Consider the following 20,775-nt stretch of genomic DNA (forward strand, 5'->3'; position numbering starts at 1 on the left):
ATTTGCACGTGTCCTCTTCAATACCATGAAAAATAAACTGGGAAATTTTTTCATAGATTCCTTTCAACTCTTTAACACGTCTCCCTCTCTGTCTTACCCTACGTATGCACGTCTTAATACCTCTGTATCACGGGTTACTATGTCAACCTATCTTGGGCAAGTTCTGATGACACATCCACTCACACTTTCAAGGGTTCAGGTGTGCCATATTGGGTAATTACCTGCCCCCCCTCACTAATTGATCGAGGTGTTTGCCGATCACTTGACCGTTGCTATGGCAACCGATGACTGACCCCCCCCCCCCTAACCTAATCATACAAACACCCACGTAGCCATCATCTGTCTGATCAGGCGATGGCTAATGACCTTATCGCCTGTTTAACAATGATCGCCATCGCTGTTTGAAACATCAAACGGCCCTGTTTGTTATAAAGGTATTTAGATTTCGGCCCTTGTTTTCTGTTTACCTTACAGACGCGTTAATCGGCTTAATCCCCATAAACAAGACGGTACGACCCCTTGAGCACGAAGGTTCGACCTATTGAGCACGACGGTACGACCCTTTGAGCACGAAGCTTGGGTATGGTGATCCGGCCCTTGCCCTAACCCTTATTAAGGCCCGACTAGTGTACCTAAAAGTCGTACTGTTGTATTTAAGGTTGGTGCGACCTTGCTCCTGGGGTCGTACAGTCGTGCCTTTATGGTTAAGGTTGTTATTTACGTATGAACAAGGGGTGACCCGCTGTTGTCCTGCTTCCACGAGGGCTGCCCTGATGGCTCGTCATACAACCTCCCCTCCCCCCTCTCTTTGCCCAGGCTGGGCCCGCCTGCCTGCCTCCCTCCCGACATGACACTATATTATCCCCTCCGATTCCTATCATGTAATACGACCCACCTGAAGCTAAACGATGTAATCGCTGGTTGTGTTGAGGGGGGATGGAGTAGGGGTTTGGGGGGGTATTCGTCTCAGTGGTGGTGGTGATGGGGTTTGGAAGTTTGGAGAGAGAGAGAGAGAGAGAGAGAGAGAGAGAGAGAGAGAGAGAGAGAGAGAGAGAGAGAGAGAGAGAGAGGCAGGCAGGTATGGGCGTGGTGGCCACAGCCAGACTGGGAACTATCGACCTACCTGATGGGAGCTCGGGTGCAGGTCCAGGCCCCATCGCCGCCTCCACCGTCAGCGACGCCATCACGGGTTATCAACACGCCAGAGCGATGATGCCTCCACCACTGGCCGGGGGAGGCGCCGTCCCCCCGGCGACTGCTGCTGCTACTTGTGCTACTGCTGCTACTGCTGTGGTGGTGGTGGTGGCCGGTGTTGCTGCTGCCGCTGCTGTAGTGGCGGTGGTGGTCGTGCTGATCGTGGCGAATGTTGGTCTTCAGTTCGTGATCCACCCGCCCCTTACGGATCTCCTTATGTTGGTGTTTTGACTCAGTGTTGGTACTGAGGTCGAGAGTTGCCTTTGGGCCTCAGAGTGTACCCTTTAAAAAACTAGGTGTATGTACTTGTACACGTGTTATGTACCAGTCCAGCTGTGCCTAGTATACCATTTATGTCTAGGTTGAGTCATATATACGTTATCTTGTATCAGGAACTTGTGTGTGGTGTGAAGGCTGGCGTAGTGTGGTAAGTCGTGGTGTGGTGGTGTGACCGTGTGGCTGGGGGCAGGTGGTGGAGGCGTCGGTTCCCCGGGCACCAGCTGGGCGGCCCCTCACAGCCGCCCGGCCCTGCCCGACACCACCTACGGGAAGATAAACAACACATTAGATCCACCGTCGTCAACAGGAGGCGTCCAGACGTACTCACTGAGGTCTACAACGCCGGGAAGGACAACACTCATGCACATACCATCCAGTACAAGTCGCTTATGACACTCCGTCTCTCTCCCCTTGCCCGCGGAGACCTGCACCATCTCGCTCTGATCATTCCTCCAACTGCCCTGGGGTGCCCAAGGACTCTCGTTTTACCCCGCCATTTTCTTTTCCCTGACTAACCTCATCATTCACAAACCCTGGACCCACACTGACTCACACAGGAATAACACCAACCCACTCAACATTCTCAAGCACCCACACTTCTACACTCGCAATCCACCACATTGGCTGGTCGGTACCTTTCGTGAACCTAAACTCGTGGCCTGAGCAATGAGGCAACACCAGCGCTGTTATATTCGTCGAACAAAAAAAAAAAAAAATCATGTATAAACCAGTTTTCACGAGCAAGACAATTTCAAGCCACACTTCTCGATAGTTTCCACCACATTACGCTTCAAGGACAGTCTCAGTAAGGCACTGTCTTCCCAGATATCCAACACATCTCTGAACTGCAGAGCAAAAAACGATCACCTGAGTATTCGCTTCCCTCCCTTCCTCCCTCCCTCACCCCAACTTTTTTTTTTTTTTTTTGAGCTAGTTAGGTTAGGCTAGACGAAAAAAAAATCTAACCGAGTCTAATCCTCTTTAATCTAATCGTAACCTACATAACCTAGCCGAGCATAGCATATGAAGGCCCTTGACAACACTGTTCCCCTTTCCGTCCATTTGGAGGCGAACCTTCAGGTGATCTGGGAAAAAGCAGCAGACTCTTATGCTGTCACACACGACCAAAGCGAAACCAACATTCGCCCTTGGCATGGTACCCATACTCATCCTCATATGAAAACATTACCCTCGTACGCTACCCTTTTCTTCTTCTTCTTCATGAGGACAATGATCTCAGTCTCTCCAGCAGATTAAAAGCCTGACCCTCATCCCCAGAGCCTTTCCCTTCCGTGTTTATGTTTGGGCTGCCACGTCAACTTTCCCTCCTTATCGCCGGACTCACCTGAGGTCTTCTCGTTACACTGAAGGTGCAAGACCCTGCTCCATGCGCCAGGCCACCGCCTCACTTTATCAACCCCGTGAGGAGGACGGTACTATATACGACCCTTGAGTACGATGGTACGAGCAGCCCTTGAGCAATACAGTAATCATGACCCCCTGAGCAGGATAGTGCGACCCTTGAGCAGGGCGGTAGAACCCTTAAGTTTGACGACCAACTCATCATAACAAAGGCTCGTACTGTCGTGTTCAAGACGTTAACCTGAATCAAAACCCTTTCCATATGTCCCTTGCATTTCATGACCCCCTCACGTGTGCACACGGTCCTTCAGTCTTTTTTTTTTTCCAGTAGCTTGTTTCACAAGACAGAGCACATCCACACGTCACACACCTACATGGGGGGGAACAGCTCTTTTGTGATATGATATTTAAGTCCGGTTCCTGGCCGCCATGCATGTGGTTCTCCTTCGTTTTAATTGCTGTCCGGGGGAGCTTTGCAAAAAGCCAACACCTTAACCACCATCACCACCATAGCCGAACCCACCACCAGCACCACCATCCTAGGCAAGCCCACCACCACCATCGCCACTGTAGTCAAACCCACCACCATCAACCATCGTAGCCAAACCCACCATCACCACCACCTTAACTATACCTACCATCACCATCCAAGCTAAGCACACCACCACACCCAAGCGAAGCCCACTACCACCACCCCAAGCCAAACCCACCACCACACCCTAGCCAAGTTCACCACTTCCCGCATCTCCCTCTGTACATACATCACACACATAAATCAATACACCGGCTGTCGAGGGTCAGAGGGTAAACTAAAGAAGGTATGTAGGGCAGGTAGCTCGAGCTTGCCGCCTTCAGGACTAATTGCAGGAGCAGGATATGCAGTAAGTCTTCCTACACACAGGCTTGTCATTACAGTATGAGGAACGAGATCTGTGAATATGATATACGGTGTGAAAGTGTGAAGGAAGATAGGCATCTACGTGATTCTTCATGGAGTCTAACTTTTACAGTCAGAGGCGCATTATACGATTAAAATTTGGGGTAATTTTGCTTAGGGCGAGTGGTTTTTGTGGTATAACACCTGGTTTACTAACAGGCTTATCTATCGCCCAATGACAACACATACCTGGAGGAGACACACTACTGAGGTAAGCAATCTTCATTCAAACCTTCCTACCCTCGCCACTATGCGACGGTACATACAAAAACAAACACACGCACGTAAAAAAATGAAATTAAAAGGAAAAAAAAAATCATCTATATTGTCTAAACAAGACTATGAGGCAAGAATAACAATCTGCTTATAAAGATGCCCAGCTGGGATGTCTAGTCAGCCACTGTAACTTTTTAACACCGATATTAAAAGACCCACACCCTAACCCAATTCTAAAGACACATCCATCAACTTGTAATTTGTGAAATGGTGTTACTGCCTGTGTATACACCGGGTCGATGAAGTCACCTTTGACAAGGCTATATCATCGTCACATGGACGGAAAGGTGTACAGTCTTGTCAATATTTTTGATAACATACTACCAGACTCTTGAGCTTAAATAAAAAGCCCAGCCCAACCTGACATTTCAACAGCCTATATTCACAAACTTTCGTCCCCAGATAAACACAAAAGTGGCAAGACTTATTCACACTGTGATGACTCGCCACACCAAAACAACCGACCTTCCCTAACGTTATCCTTAATTCCATTCCACATGATACACTCTCACCTGAAACCATACTCCCCAGACATGTACGAGTTATACTTTCTCGTCTGCTTTCTAGACTCCACTTAATTTTCCACTCCACCCAATTTTCTATCATAAACACAAATTCAACGCATCACCAGACCCCTCGTTCCCAAAATGCAATTTACCCCGGGAAGAAACTGACACAGACTCAATTGCCCTGCAGTCACACCATAAGGAAAACGTCACCACACTTCTTAACTTATGGTCCCGTCCGGTAGACGTGGGTAGCTTCCTGAGCGCTGCAGAAAAAGGGGTCCTAAGCCAAGAGGATATGTTTCATATAAATATATATATGTATATCTATATATCTATATATCTATATATATATATATATATATATATATATATATATATATATATGAGTACATTTTTGGCACACCTGGCACTGAGGATAACTGACTACAATACCTACCATCAATAATATCTTCCTTCACTCCCAGATACATACACCAGTACAGTACTCACCATACTGATGCCCTGGCGCTGTTGTACGTATAGAGTAACAACAATAATCATTCGTGTTGACCTAGATGTCGCGGGGGGGAGGATCGATTCCCGCGCCACCAGTGACCGAGGTTCCAAGACATCCAGCAACCCCAGCAGGAGGTATGGCACGGAGGAGGAGGGGGTCCACGCTAAGCTACAAGGGACTCACGAGTATGGACACACACCTACAAGGGACTCACTAGTACCGTGTACAATAGGTGACATGGCTAAAAAATGTCATCTCAGTGGACCTCGAAACAGACATGACTGTCATAGAAGTGTCTTTCTTTAGCCTGAGTATCCTTGTACACACACACACACACACACACACACACACACACACACACACACACACAGCCGTTGTACTTCCCAAAGCACCTGGTACTACATCCATCACTTACACCGATCTTGGAATTCCAATTCTGGCCCTTAAATCAACGAGACATGGGAAAGACCTTACTGGAAGCAAGATAGAGCTATAAGTTCGTCTGGGGCTCACGAACTCGCCATAAGGGTAACATACAAGGAAGTTAAAAGATGGATATCAGCCTTATCATACATATCAGGGTACAATTATCTAAGCCTAATTATAACTCAATTTCCCCCTACAGGTTATTTATGGTGGCGGCTGGCTCATTCATTCATTACTCATTTACTCATCGTGTTGGTCACTCACCCCTCACCCATCTACTCATCACATGGGTCACTCATCCCCTCACCCATCTCATCACAATGGTCACTCACTTCTCACCCATCTAATCACCAGATAGGTCACTCACTCCTTATCCTTCACTCATCACACGAGTCAATCACCCCCTCACTCATCACACAGGCTTCTCACCCCACATCCTTCACTCATCACACGGGTCACTTAGCCCTCACCCTTCACCCACCACACAGGTCACTGACCCCTCACGGAACCATCTGCTGAAACTAGGTTTACATTCCACACACACACACAAATAGCGTGAGCTCACAACTACTGCCGCTCGCTGAATGGACCGCCTGAGGAATGTGCCACGTAACACGCCGCCCACGGCAGCGCAAGGGATAGAGTACATTGGAGCGTTGTGGTATACAGGGGACGACGTACTGTCACTGGACTGAACCAGGGCATGTGAAGCGGTAAGGGGTAACCTTGGAAAAGTCTATGAGGCTTGGTTGTGGATAGGGGAGCTCTGTTTTCGGAGCATTTACACATGACGGCTAGAGAAAGGATGTGAGCGAATGAGTCAATTTCTTAAGTCAGTTCCTTGCGCTACCTCGCTAACGCGGGAGACGGCGGACAAGTGTGAAAGATATACATACTTGTAAGCTACTATAACAAGAGCCACGTATAATACAAGGGCATTGTGGAAGCAGGACAATGGAGGTATACTGATCACTGATACCGGATCCAAGTCCACCAGCAAGTGCGGGCTGGTGTGTGTGTGGTGTAGTGGGGGCACATCGTGTCGTGACCACACCCCACACATCATCCCATACAGTCTGTGCAGGAGGTGGGGACCCTGCAATCTACCTAATGTGTCTCAACTGCATTATTATCTTTAATCACACGCTTCCCTAGCGAAGATAAACGATGAGGGGTGGGTGGAAGGGAGGGTACATATACTGTATCTGATGTGCCAATCTTAGTGGTCCACCAACACTGGGGGTCATTATTGGTGCTGATGGTACCTATATATATATATATATATATATATATATATATATATATATATATATATATATATATAGAGAGAGAGAGAGAGAGAGAGAGAGAGAGAGAGAGAGAGAGAGAGAGAGAGAGAGAGATCCAGTATCTCTTGATACGTACCTGTCATCTCGTCATCTCTATGACTCTCGTCTGTTGGTCATACCTTCTTCACTTTTCTCTTCCCCGCCTCTACACTGCACAACGTCGGGGGGTTCATCTCTCTCTCTCTCTCTCTGCTACCCAACACCGTCTAATGGCTTGCGACTCCTCGCTACATCTCAACTGAATCAAAACCCGCATGTCTGTAATCTCTCCACTTATGGCATAGTCTAAAAGCGCTTTCAGTATTGTACCACCGCGTGCCTTAGGTGTGTTGAATTCACTTTACGGCCTGGAAAAGACACGAAATATAACGGCATGTCCACGAAACTATCAGGTCCTCTCCAAACCCAACACTCCCTCCCTTTTAGCCTCTCATCACCTTCCCCGTCAGGACGTCCGCTTCAAAGACTGTAGCGGAAAGTTGCCATCCTGTCAGCGGAAATGATGACACCATTACCTGTACTCTCAATACCGTACAACAGTTGTGTATAATGTAGTGGATGAGTCCCGGTTTATAATTTCTAAAAGGATGGCAGCAACAATTATTATACACTTGGCTCCTGAAACAAATTCCAAAGAGAAAACCTAACACAATGGCAGTTCGTCGACGCAGGCAAGTGCGAACAGAATGTATGACTTGAACCTCAAGACCTCCACAAGCACTGCTTGGGAGAGGAAGCTAAAGAGAAATCCCATTCTTACAGTACACGCACATCCCATCGAGTTCAGGAATAAACCATCAAGACAGGCGTGAGACACTCATTTGAGCAATGTTAGATTTAATAAGGTTACCGTTTCTCGACTCCGAGATGCAGCACAGGTCCAAAAATTGAGAGTATATTTGTTCAGTTCGAGAAAGAGAATGAGGAGGAGGGAAGGACGAGCGATTTGAAGTGTATAAAGTGGAATTATCAGCATAAGAGTAAATAGGGTTAAACGCATATGATCATTTACTGTGAAAAAAAAAAAAGAGTGGGTCATGGGACAGAACCATGAGGAACACCATGGCTGTCAGGGGAAGGAAGTCGCTCCATCAATGACCATCGCAATGGAACGGCCACAAAAGGAGACTACACATCAGGTAACAGATAGAATCAGTAACACTAAAGGGAGTGAGTTTAGAAAGCAAAGACTTATGATGCCACACCCTGTCGATTGAATCAGGAGATGTCCAGGGCTACGATGAAAGTTTCACCAAAATCCCTGAGTGAGGACGACAAGAGGCGAGTCACATACCAGGTCATAACAACACCTGCGAAATCCGTACTTGATGAACAGAAAGAAGGGAATGGGATTCCATGTGTCTGAGAAAGACAATGTTAAGGAGAGATTCAAAGATCTTAAAGACGACAGAAGTGAGAACAATGGGGCCATAGTAGGAGGGGTTACATCCGACTCTTTTCTCAAGGATGGGCCGTAGCAAGACGTGCTTCGAAGAGGTTACAAAAAGTCTGGGCCAAATTTAAGGCAGGCGAAATATGCGAGCAGAGGATCGTAGTTAGCTCAAAGGCACGCTTCTTTAGAAATGGAAGAGGTACGCTTTGGGGGGCCATATGCCTGGTTCACCTGAAGCTGGGAGAATACTTGGATGACCCAGCAAGAGAATCATTGGCAATAGCGTGGGTCCAATGGGAGAAGATGGGGGTAGAGGTTTAAGAGAAGAATCACCCAAGTTTGTTCAGGTGAAGAGTTAGCGATAGATTGATCAGTTCGGAAGAGTTGGGGGAGGAGAGACCAAATTACAAAATATTTTTTGGAAATACTTTTGTTTAAGAACCCAAAACAGGCCAGGTGAAGTATAATTAGAACACTCCCCTTGATGAAGGTGCGCTTAACTCTCCTAAGAACAACTCTCTAGTGATTCAGAGAAATATTAGAACGAGGCGGGTTCCGGGGAGAGGGAAGTGTTTCACGGCCCGGTTACACTCTTGCCCTTAGTGCGTCGAGAATCATAGCAGGGACGATCAAACCATGACTCGTGGTGGGAGAGATTTATCAGATGATGGGATGTATGACTCCCTCCCCGCCAAGGTAACCTTACCTCTACGTCACGTTCGGCACAACTCGAGGCATCCCGGCCAGGGAAACAGTATCTAGAACAAATAGGTAAACGGTGATCAAGATAGATCGATAGATAGATAGAGACAGAGATAGAGACATGGACAGTCAGAAAGCTACACACACACACAGAGGACAAAATAAGACGCACTTGTCCTTCTCCTGGTGGGGGTGACGCCGCCATGCCCTTGAAGTCCCTCTGGTCGTGCCAGTAAATAACTCTTAATTACGTCTATTACGTGGTAGCATGAAGTGTACAAAATGCCCAGGGGAGTGTCTGGGCTTGGACACACCCAGGGGTGTGTAGAATCCTGCGAGCACACACACACACACACACACACACACACACACACACACACACACACGTTTTTAAACGACATATCGGCGCCACCGTAAATAGTTCATCGCAGACTCCACCCATCTAACGACGATCTGTTCGTTTACTGAACCCTTTCAGCTCGACACAGCAGAGAGACAGGTAGCGTTAATCCTTGGGTACGATGGCCCACAGGACGGGTAAGAGCGTCCAATAAATCAGCCGCACTTGTGGCAAAAATTATCGAAATTATGGCCTGGCCTATGACCTGACCCTTCTGAACCATCGTATAACCAAGGGAGCCACAATCTTTCTCAAGGGTCGTACCGTCGTCTTCTGTGGTCGTGCCGTTGTGTTTAAAGGATCGTACCGTCGTGCTTCGGGATCGTATCATCGTCTTAGGATCGTGTACTCGTACCGTCGTGAGTCAGGACAGTAACGCCTGGCTCAAGAGGTGTAGGAGAGAGAGATCGCTCTTAACCTACCGGACTACCAGTGACGTTCTTAGATCGACGGTCACGTATGAGGTGAAAAATTTATTCACTAATTATTCAATATAAATGCTCACAAACCGCATCCTTCCAGGTTATATTCTTCAACACTAAAGAAGCGACCTGTGTGTGTGTGTGTGTGTGTGTGTGGAACCAGAGCCCGCGCGTGAATCGTAGTCAGGTACGATAACCACTACACCACAGAAACCCGTGTGTGAGATTACTATCCGTGATTAATTTTGTTTATGAAGAGAGTTTTAAACCAGCGTTGCCCCGTGTATGTGTGTGTGTGTGTGTGTGTGTAAATGCGCAATTTACTGTATGATCCAAGATAGTCTACCCACATGAAAATCATCACTCATCTCTCGGTGACAGTCATGAACACCCACATGCATTCGTGCTTCCTAAGCCAACCTATGTGCTCCTACACACGGACAAACATTGACACGCGTTAGTTACAATATATTCCCAAGTAGAACGGGGTAGAAAAAAAAAAAATTTCTGGACGAAAAAGTGCCTCAACCAGTGTTGTTGTAACTGCTGCTGGTGTTGGCTTTGGAGGGACGCACTGTAGCCTAACTTAGTCGGCTGAGTTACGTTAAGTTATGCTCGGTTCATCTAAGTTAGGCTATATTCTGTAGTTTAGGTTACGCTATGCAAAGCTAGACTAGGCTATGCAGGGTTTACCTACACCCACACAAGCCGCTCATCGATGGCAGCGACAAAAAAGGCTCCTTCCAATTCCCCAGGTCTGACCCCCGCCAGAACCAACATATCTCTTCCAGTCTTAACTCCTACTCGCTTTCTCCCGCTTGCTGACCCCAGGCAACACAAAGATAATTCTTCCTGACTCCTGGCACCACCTCCCCTCCCTGCCAGCCAGCTGACCGACCCCCTGGTGGTGCTAACCCCTACAGACCTTGACTGGTTGGTGGACATGTGAGAGTAGAGAACCTGGCCATGGGAGGGTGGGTCCTACTTGGCCGGCCGTAATGATACGCCCTCTATGGCAGCCATGGTTATATACAGGGAGGAGACGAGGCACCCGCTATCATTTTCTGGGCCGCAAAAACTGAACATTATGAAACGAGTCAATACAGTATATTTCCTACAATGGAGAACTCGAGGAGGCAGATGTCGAACTCGGGTAAAGCCAGCCAGCCATACGAGGCATTATGGTCTCCGTGTCAACAGCCTCGTTACAATATAAATTAATGATAATTACAAAATAAATACAGCAGCAGAAATAATAACATCGCTATCTAAAATTGCCGTCAGCATTTACATAAACGGCCACCATGTCCTGAAATGTAACGTTTTCGTGTTATGACCAAAGTCCTAGTGTTCGTAGCTGAATTTTGGGAGAACATAACTTGCAGAAGGAGGAAGCACAGCCTAGCTCAAGCAGCACACAGGTCGCGGGAGGACCATGGACATCTGTGCAAACGCCAAAGGCTGCAGCAGCAACAGGCCACCAGCAGGAGAACAGAGGGGAGATGCTACCCGGGCGGCAGGATGCCCTTGGAAGGTTAGTGGGCGTGGCGTGGGCCGCATCTACCCCCAGGAGAAGTCCTACCTCATGTACCGTGGCGAGGGAACACACATACACACCTCCCACACCGCCTTCTAATCTTCTGACCCAATCTTGATTAATCGTCTTGCTGACCTTTCACTGAGCATTTTTACACACTTCTTTAAAGGTAATTCGCAATGTTCTATCGACCTCACAGACATCAGATACTAAAGCCCCTTGAGTGGCTACTCAGACGGCTGCAGCCGACCTCCTCAATCCTCCTTACGAGACGACACAAAGCAAAATGTCACTGACCAAACACGAGGGGCGGGCAACGACGGCGGAGGTGTGGGCGTGGAGTGGGCGGCCTGTGGGTGTGGTGTGGGCAGTGATCTCCACCGCAAGTCAGGTAACCTCCGCCTAAACTCACAAATGATCGCACACCGATAAGCAGCTTGTATTAGGCCTGGAGTTAGCGTACCATCTGTGTGACAGTCAGTTCGCCCCAGGTGCGATTCGCGGTGTACCAAGCGGTCGATGTTTACATCTGGTATCACATATACATGATGGAAGATTTCATATATATATATATATATATATATATATATATATATATATATATATATATATATATATATATGGCACTTCAGAGAGTTCATATAATTCATTTTATGGAAACTTACATGTTTCAAGGAAGAAACTCGCCTCAGGTGTAAACAATTCACAAAGTTTCAACTAGCACAAGATCTCAGACTTGTGCACCAAGTTTAAGCGTCGGTGTTAGAGCTGAAACTCTGTGAATAGTTTCTCGGGTCTCTTCCGAGAAACATGCAGTGTATTGTAAAATTTCATTAGACTAAATCATCTACGTAAACCCCTACTGAAATACGATTACCACTTCATAAAATTATCTCTGACTTGTGTAATCATTATAATATATATATATATATATATATATATATATATATATATATATATATATATATATATACACGAATAAAGTGCACATTATACAACCTCAGGATCAATGTTTACAGGACTGTTGTACCTTCAAGGTTGCGCAATAATCCTCTGCAAGAATAATTCCTTTTTGTCCATTGACAATGATACATCCACGGTAAAGTAACATATCACTCGCTATGTAAACCCAAGCTAATATATATATATATATATATATATATATATATATATATATATATATATATATATATATATATATATACATATATACTTCAAGAAGTAATTCGATTAAACGATATCTATAAATATTTCTGCCCAGCTGTCTACCGATTCAGTTTCATACATGTTTTAATTCATTCTTATGATCATTATTCATTAAGTTCTCATACCGTCGTTACCTGAAATTCCTGGCAGTCGCAAAGTACCTGAGTACACACACGGTATAGACCACTGACATTTCCAGCTGTACGAGATGGTTCGCACTGGGAATTTCTTGGGGCAGGTAGAAGCCCCGCCCTTAACTTACCCGCAGCCAACCAACTCCCGCCCTAAGAACCGGACCGTCCTATCTGGTGTGGGGGTCACAGGGTGCCATGGTGTAACCGAAATATTTTTTTTGGGGGGGAGGGCGTCAACACAGTGAAAATGCTTGGAAATCTAACCTCTTAGATTATTTCGATCTATTTAACTCTAATGCTTTATGATCACCAAGGTGAGATTCATCTTAAATTCAGCATCAGCATATCAAATCCTAAACGGACATGGGATTTGAATTTAGCCGCATCGTGTAAAAGTTCTTTATCTTCACCGTTGGGGTGTTCTGTTGCTTTTACAGCGGCACGACCCTTGCATATGATGGCCTGGCCTTTATATGACCTTTAAATATTTGGTCAAAGGGCAGGTCATCGTCTTCACGACCCGTACCATCGTGTTTAAGATGTCGTACCGTCGTGCTCAAGGATCGTACCGTCGCGCTCAAGGATCGTACCGTCATGTTCAAGGGTTACAATATAGTAAGGATCGTACCATCGTGCTCAAGGGTCATAACATAGTACACGAGGATCGTGCCCTCGTGCTCTTGGGGTTAATGAGGAAATTACAATAAAAAACTTATTAATCGAATTCCATGTGATCCATGTTATTATATCTTTTTCCCATGAAGCCTAATCTCTCTTTTTGTGTGTGTATGGATCATGTTATAATAATAACCCCAAGATTACAATTACCACCAACTTGCGAACAACCAAATATGCCTTGAACTTGATCAGTAGATGCATTCTCCATACTAAAATATATATACTGCACGTATACACAGAAAAAAAAAATGGTACTTTATCATACATACCATCAGAGGGACACGAGGGGTATATATTATGTTATACACGCGAGGCAAGGCAACACTGACGGTGTGTTAGTCTTTACACATACACAACAGTGTGACAATCACGTCATACACACTTATATAACCATACTGGACATATGTAAACACACACACACACACACACACACACACACACAAGGCCAGATACCTGACGTACAGTGTACAATTCTAGTCTTTGGCCATAACTACCTCGAGCAAATCATGTCTTACTTCATCAGTGTACAACACCTATGATGCTATGCACTGTCATGTACACATGAAAAAGATATGTGAGCTGATACAGAGTATGACTGAAATACACGTACCAGTGAGACACAATGAGAATGTGCCCTGTACGTATAACACACCACACACTGTCTTGTGTGTTCTCTTAGTAGGCATTACATGTATGTCATGTATGTATGGACACCAATAAGGCCATATCTTGCGTTACATGTGAGCACATACGAGATAGTACACTGTGTATGTATGCACACTAGGACAACAAAATGTAAGCACACTAGAGGGAGCATACTGTATAAACACAACGTCTGTGAACTGTTGATAGCATTAACATACGTAATTCATCTTCACACGAATCAATCTAATGAGATCCTACCTCACTTTTAACCTAAGTCTGGCATCCACAAGACCCACCTGGTCACTTTACTGCCTCAGAGAGGATCAATGTTTATGTGAAGCAGCTGACCGGGTCGGAATTTCCATAAGGCATTTTATTGAACCTTCCGATCCCGACGGTACGACCCTTGAGCATGGGGTTTACGACCCCTGGGTATGACGACCCGGCTTGCGAGGCTATCATACCCAAGGTCACATCTTCGTGCTCAAAGAAACTGAAATTAAAGCATACAAAAAAAAACTGAAATTTACAGACCAATTAATACCTGTTTTTTTAAGCAACTCATCAACAATACTTATTGGGTAAATTTGGAGCGTCAACTCTTTATCATCTTTAGCTGCGTGAAGATGAAAAGCAATTATACATATATACATCTGGATAGTCACTCGGGACTTGATACATAAAATTTCAATTCCTTCTTCTCGGGGACAGTTCAGAATTCAAAAGTTTATTCTATCAGTAATATCAGTTTAAAGGCAAAATTGTGATGTCTGTTTCTTTCACTACATCGCTAAGCTTTGGAACTCTCTTACCTACTCATATCTTTCCTAACAGCCACTACCTGTCCATTCTTAATAGTGTAAGTTCTCCCACAACTTCCAGATGTCATACACTTTTCCAATTCTCCAGTCTCTTGAATATTTCATCTTAGGCCTGGTCTTCTTGGACTTTCGTTCGAACCCGGAGCCTTCGACTTTAAAAATACTACATTTGAACAGATACAATGTGCGAGTTCAAATTAGTCTCCTTCCAGTACTGTGAAAGTTACTGAAAGGTTATATTTTATGCCCCTCCCACATCATTAACAGTCTAGGCACCCCTGCCCACGCCTATACCCCTGGTATGGTAAAGGTGAGGCGTGATGCCTCCACACCTGGCAGGGAGGGGTCCAAGCCCCTACACTAGAGGGTAGTGTGGCTGCCACACCCGGCATGGAAGGGCCCCATCGCCTTCACCACAGGCCGGTGTAAAAGCTGTAGGTTTTATCTCCTCAGCTCAGGTATGATCGTGTCAGGCAGTGCACGAGACCACTAATCAACTTGATCATGTTTTCTAGCTGTTTAAGGCCGGGCCTTAATTGAAATATAGAGAGGATGAGGATTGGGAAAAAGAGGAGATAAGGAAAAGTATCTACGATTTCTGAAGAATGCATGAAAAATTCTTTTAAAATGTGCCAGTTCATAATCACTGGGAAGGACATGAGAGGGTAAGAAGGTTCCAAAGTTTCGAGGTGTTGGGAAAGACACAGCTATCAAAACGGCCCACCCTTGAGTTGCCGATGGCTACACAGTAATCATGAGACGCAGCTGCTCGCCCAGTATCGCGTGGTCTAGCTAGTGGTGGAAGCATACAAGCAGCAAGCTCTCAGGAGCAAAAACCAAAGCAGTACCTATAAATGAGGGAAAGTGAACCAACACTGCAGCGCAGGGCAAGCGGGTCAAGTTTTGAAGTTCGCCTGGGAAAGTTTATAAGTCGGGTGCAGAGCGAGAACCACCCCTGACGCGACAGCAGTATTTCATACGAGAAAGGATCAATCCTTTCTATAAATAAAGCAAGCAACTAGCTGTTCATTAGAAACGGTACTTCGACAACTCATCGACTCCCAGTTTCTTAGAGGCAGACTTGACTATTTCCGTAATGTGGGGTTTCCAAGATAGACTGGATGATGCCTCTTATCCTTGTATTGCCTTGACTGAGGTTTCCGATTAACGAATTTTTCAATGGAAATCACCTCTGTTTCCTGGTGCGGCTCAACTTGCGATCCTGGCGACATACGCAAGCTAGAAGTCGTTCAAGATCGCAAGGATCTTGCTGTAGAATCAGAACTCAGGCGCAGATATGAAGTGAAAGGATCAGGAGTGTGGAGGAAGCTTAGTGGCAAGGGCGGGCCACAACTCCGCCTCCTCCAGCCGCACCATCGTGAACCCACCAGCGTCACCATAACCCATGAGTACTGATAACATGTGAGTAATAACACCTGCACACTCGCCATACGCAGGTCGTAAAGATAACCCGCGTGAGAGGCCTGGTGATTCGACGGACTTGGGGGCAGGGACCGTCGCCGTCCATGCTCTCCCTCCTCCCCTGCTCCAACCACCACTTGGGGCCTGAGCCTCCCTCTCCCTCGCTCTGTCAACACTCAGCCCCTACACTCAGCACCCTCACGCCAGTGTCGGTACCACACATCACATGAGAATGTTGTCTGTATCCTTACTAGGAGACGCAATCTGTTATGATGCCTCCTCTGCCTTTTACAACAGCTAGGTGTGGAAGCGTCTTTTTTTGCTACGTGCTCCCCTCCTCACATAACCTCTCTAGCTTTAACAGTCACGTCTAAAAACACCGTATGGAGCCCTGATCAACATCTTTTTTTTTTCTTATACTTTTTTTCTGTCTTTGGAGATGGATTGAGTGGGGCATGCTCTGCCTAAGGCCGTATCGCTCACTGTGAAACAAACGCACACACGATAAAGAAGCTGGCTCTCCAGGTAGAAACAACGGGGAAGTTATCTTAGTGGAAGGAAACAAGAGGGCGTATGGCAGAAGAGCCTTCACGAATTCGGTCGAGGTCACGAGTGGTATGCCAAAGGGTTCTGTTCTGGGACCGTTACACATCTTGATCTACGTAAATAACCTGCCAGACAGTATGGATTCCTACGTGAACATGTTTGCAGATGACGCTAAGGTTATGAAAGAGGTAAAATGCGAAAGGATTATATCCACTCACAAGGAGACCTTGGCAGACTACAAAATTGGTTTGATATACAGTAATGAGGATGGGTCAAAGCGAAAAGGAGAATCACAAATACAAGTACACCAGCTTCATTACCCTCATAAGCCTGCATATGTCCCGCTGATAGGAGTGTGTCACTATGAACAGCCACCTTCCTGAGTCTTGCGTCTTCCTGATCTCAACACAGGTGTGTTCCTCTGACACCGGACGCCGTCATCCTCCCCCGCCCAATCTTGAGGTGTTGTGTAGTCATCAACCACCACCACCACCACGCATCTACTCTCTCTCTCCTCTCCTCCTCCCAACCGTCCTACACAACTGTGTGAAAAGACGCGAGAGTATTTGATGTTCATTTGTGTGTGTGTGTGTGTGTGTGTGTGTGTGTGTGTGTGTGTGTACCCCCCGCCCATACCTCAGCAGGCAACACCCTTCCTCAAACACTATGGGAGGTGAGAGACTGAGGCAATAATGTCGGAGGAAGGGGGGTGGTGTTGTTGGGGAAGGAGGGAAGAGGGGATGGGGGTTACCCTTAGGTGAAAGCCCCGCCGAGAATAATAGGATACTCGACCAATCAGGAGCAAGCGCAGTTCTGACGTCGTGTACGTGTGTCGGTCTATAATGAATTATAACCAATCACGTCTGATAATAATCAGGGGCGGTGTGCACGAGAGAAACCACAGCCACAAATCTACACACGCAAACAAAACCAAAATGAGAACGTGTCTCTCAAGTTCGGTCACCGCAGATGACAAGTACAAAGGACTCACAGAGAAGGTCCGGAGGGCAACACAAAATCAAGAGAATTAAGTTACAGAGAAAGCGTAGATAAAGGTTTTAAATTTGCACACCATGGAAGACAGATGAGCGAGGGGGTGATCAAATCACAACCTTTTAAGTTTTTAAGCTACGGGGAGGACGTAAACAGTGAAAGATGTAGGGATAGAGCAACCAGAGGCCATAAGCAAGAAACCTATTAAGAAAAGATGTAAATAAGTACGTTTATAGAACTATAAAAACTGTGATGAATGAATTATATAGAACGACCAACGGCGTGGTTAATGCGGACACCATTCATAAGTTTAAAAGGTTTTATGATCGATGAGAAAGTTCAAGAGTGTAAAACTCCTTCCTCGTTGAGTACAAATAAGTAATTACAAACACACACACACACACACACACACATACACACACACACACACACACACACACACACACACACACACACACAAGGAATCTTCCAACAGCAAAAAAGTAACAAAAGAAGTTTCAAGGGACCTAGCCGGAGGCACGTAAATAAAGTGTTAACATGTTTACTGATAATGCCAAGATTATACACAGGTCAGGGGCAGTCACGACCAAGTTCCAAAAGAACTTGGAGAGGCTTCAGCAAAGGTCAGATAAATGGCAAATGAAGCAGAGTACAAATGATTGTAATATGCTGACGACAGAAAGATGTGAAATCAAACCATGTATATGATTTATCTAGAGAGAGAGAGAGAGAGAGAGAGAATGTCACAGGGGTCAAACTTCGTGAAGGACTTGGGCGTCAACATAGCGCCAAACCCATCAGTTGCAGGTGTTGTGAGAAGAGTCTTAATGGAGGCACAGTTGCGTTTAAGGACTCGAGGAGTGGATGACGCGCGCAAAGATCCCTACGTCATACGTTCGACCCAAGTTACGGTACTGCTGCAACAGCATTGCGCCTGCTAGACTCCTCGCGTTGTAATACATAAAATAAAATACTATTAACGCTACAATGAATAACATGGAACAGCCAGGTAACAGGAAAACCTTGATAGCCCAGAGACGAGATAATCTGCTTGGAAAACAGACATGTATCTCAAAATTCCAAATACATAAGACAGTTACGCACAAGGTATTAAAAATGGTGACAGGGAGTGAGAGAAATCATCGTATAAAAAAGCGAAACCTTTACAAACCCATGTACGAAAGAAAAAAAAACGCTATAAAACATCTAACTCAAAGAACACAGACGATGTAAACTGATTAATCTTCCATGCGAGAAGGCAGGAATTAAACGGCGGACGAAACACAAAAGCTGTGTGGACTCAGGAGGAGACGAAGAAGTCCGTGTGAAACATTCATCTTCAGTCACAGTGTAATACACAAGGTGGGTCTAGTTAAGACGATGACGTGACGCTGCTGGCAGATCGGAAAATACAGGCGTATAATGACAGCACGTCAACCCCTGTATACCACATCGCTCCAATTCACTCTATTCCTTGCCCTCCTTTCACCCTCCTGCATGTTCAGGCCCCGATCACACAAAATCCTTTTCACTCCATCTTTCCACCTCCAATTTGGTCTCCCTCTTCTCCTCGTTCCCTCCACCTCCGACACATATATCCTCTTGGTCAATCTTTCCTCACTCATTCTCTCCATGTGCCCAAACCATTTCAAAACACCCTCTTCTGCTCTCTCAACCACGCTCTTTTTATTTCCACACATCTCTCTTACCCTTACGTTACTTACTCGATCAAACCACCTCACACCACACATTGTCCTCAAACATCTCATTTCCAGCACATCCATCCTCCTGCGCACAACTCTATCCATAGCCCACGCCTCGCAACCATACAACATTGTTGGAACCACTATTCCTTCAAACATACCCATTTTTGCTTTCCGAGATAATGTTCTCGACTTCACACATTTTTCAAGGCTCCCAAAATTTTCGCCCCCTCCCCCACCCTATGATCCACTTCCGCTTCCATGGTTCCATCCGCTGACAGATCCACTCCCAGATATCTAAAACACTTCACTTCCTCCAGTTTTTCTCCATTCAAACTCACCTCCCAATTGACTTGACCCTCAACCCTACTGTACCTAATAACCTTGCTCTTATTCACATTTACTCTTAACTTTCTTCTTCCACACACTTTACCAAACTCCGTCACCAGCTTCTGCAGTTTCTCACATGAATCCGCCACCAGCGCTGTATCATCAGCGAACAACAACTGACTCACTTCCCAAGCTCTCTCATCCCCACAGACTTCATACTTGCCCCTCTTTCCAAGACTCTTGCATTTACCTCCCTAACAACCCCATCCATAAACAAATTAAACAACCATGGAGACATCACACACCCCTGCCGCAAACCTACATTCACTGAGAACCAATCACTTTCCTCTCTTCCTACACGTACACATGCCTTACATCCTCGATAAAAACTTTTCACTGCTTCTAACAACTTATTATTATTATTATTATTATTATTATTATTATTATTATTATTATTATTATTATTATTTTTTTTTTTTTTTATACCTCGTCGCTGTCTTCCGCGGTTGCGAGGTAGCGCAAGGAAACAGACGAAAGAAATGGCCCAACCCCCCCCATACACATGTACATACACACGTCCACACACGCAAATATACATACCTACACAGCTTTCCATGGTTTACCCCGGACGCTTCACATGCCTTGATTCAATCCACTGACAGCACGTCAACCCCTGTATACCACATCGCTCCAATTCACTCTATTCCTTGCCCTCCTTTCACCCTCCTGCATGTTCAGGCCCCGATCACACAAAATCCTTTTCACTCCATCTTTCCACCTCCAATTTGGTCTCCCTCTTCTCCTCGTTCCCTCACTCCGACACATATATCCTCTTGGTCAATCTTTCCTCACTCATTCTCTCCATGTGCCCAAACCATTTCAAAACACCCTCTTCTGCTCTCTCAACCACGCTCTTTTTATTTCCACACATCTCTCTTACCCTTACGTTACTTACTCGATCAAACCACCTCACACCACACATTGTCCTCAAACATCTCATTTCCAGCACATCCATCCTCCTGCGCACAACTCTATC

At 45.8% G+C, this 20,775-nt stretch overlaps 1 protein-coding gene across 9 annotated transcripts in view; it reads right to left on the reverse strand.

Annotated features, from left to right (window-relative positions):
* LOC139762399 (uncharacterized) overlaps positions 1-20,775 on the reverse strand; it is a 132,972-nt gene that overhangs the window by 77,101 nt on the left and 35,096 nt on the right. For 8 of the 9 annotated variants that reach the window (XM_071687235.1, XM_071687233.1, XM_071687236.1 and 5 more), the window contains one exon: positions 1,124-1,736. In XM_071687235.1, the coding sequence (XP_071543336.1) occupies positions 1,124-1,184 (61 nt within the window). In that variant the 5' untranslated portion in view covers positions 1,185-1,736. Of the gene's footprint in view, positions 1-1,123; positions 1,737-14,220; positions 14,418-20,775 lie in introns of all 9 variants that reach the window. The other variant, XM_071687234.1, reaches the window with a different exon arrangement.

This window comes from Panulirus ornatus, chromosome 43, assembly GCF_036320965.1.
Source record: "Panulirus ornatus isolate Po-2019 chromosome 43, ASM3632096v1, whole genome shotgun sequence".
Classification (NCBI taxonomy): domain Eukaryota; kingdom Metazoa; phylum Arthropoda; class Malacostraca; order Decapoda; family Palinuridae; genus Panulirus; species Panulirus ornatus.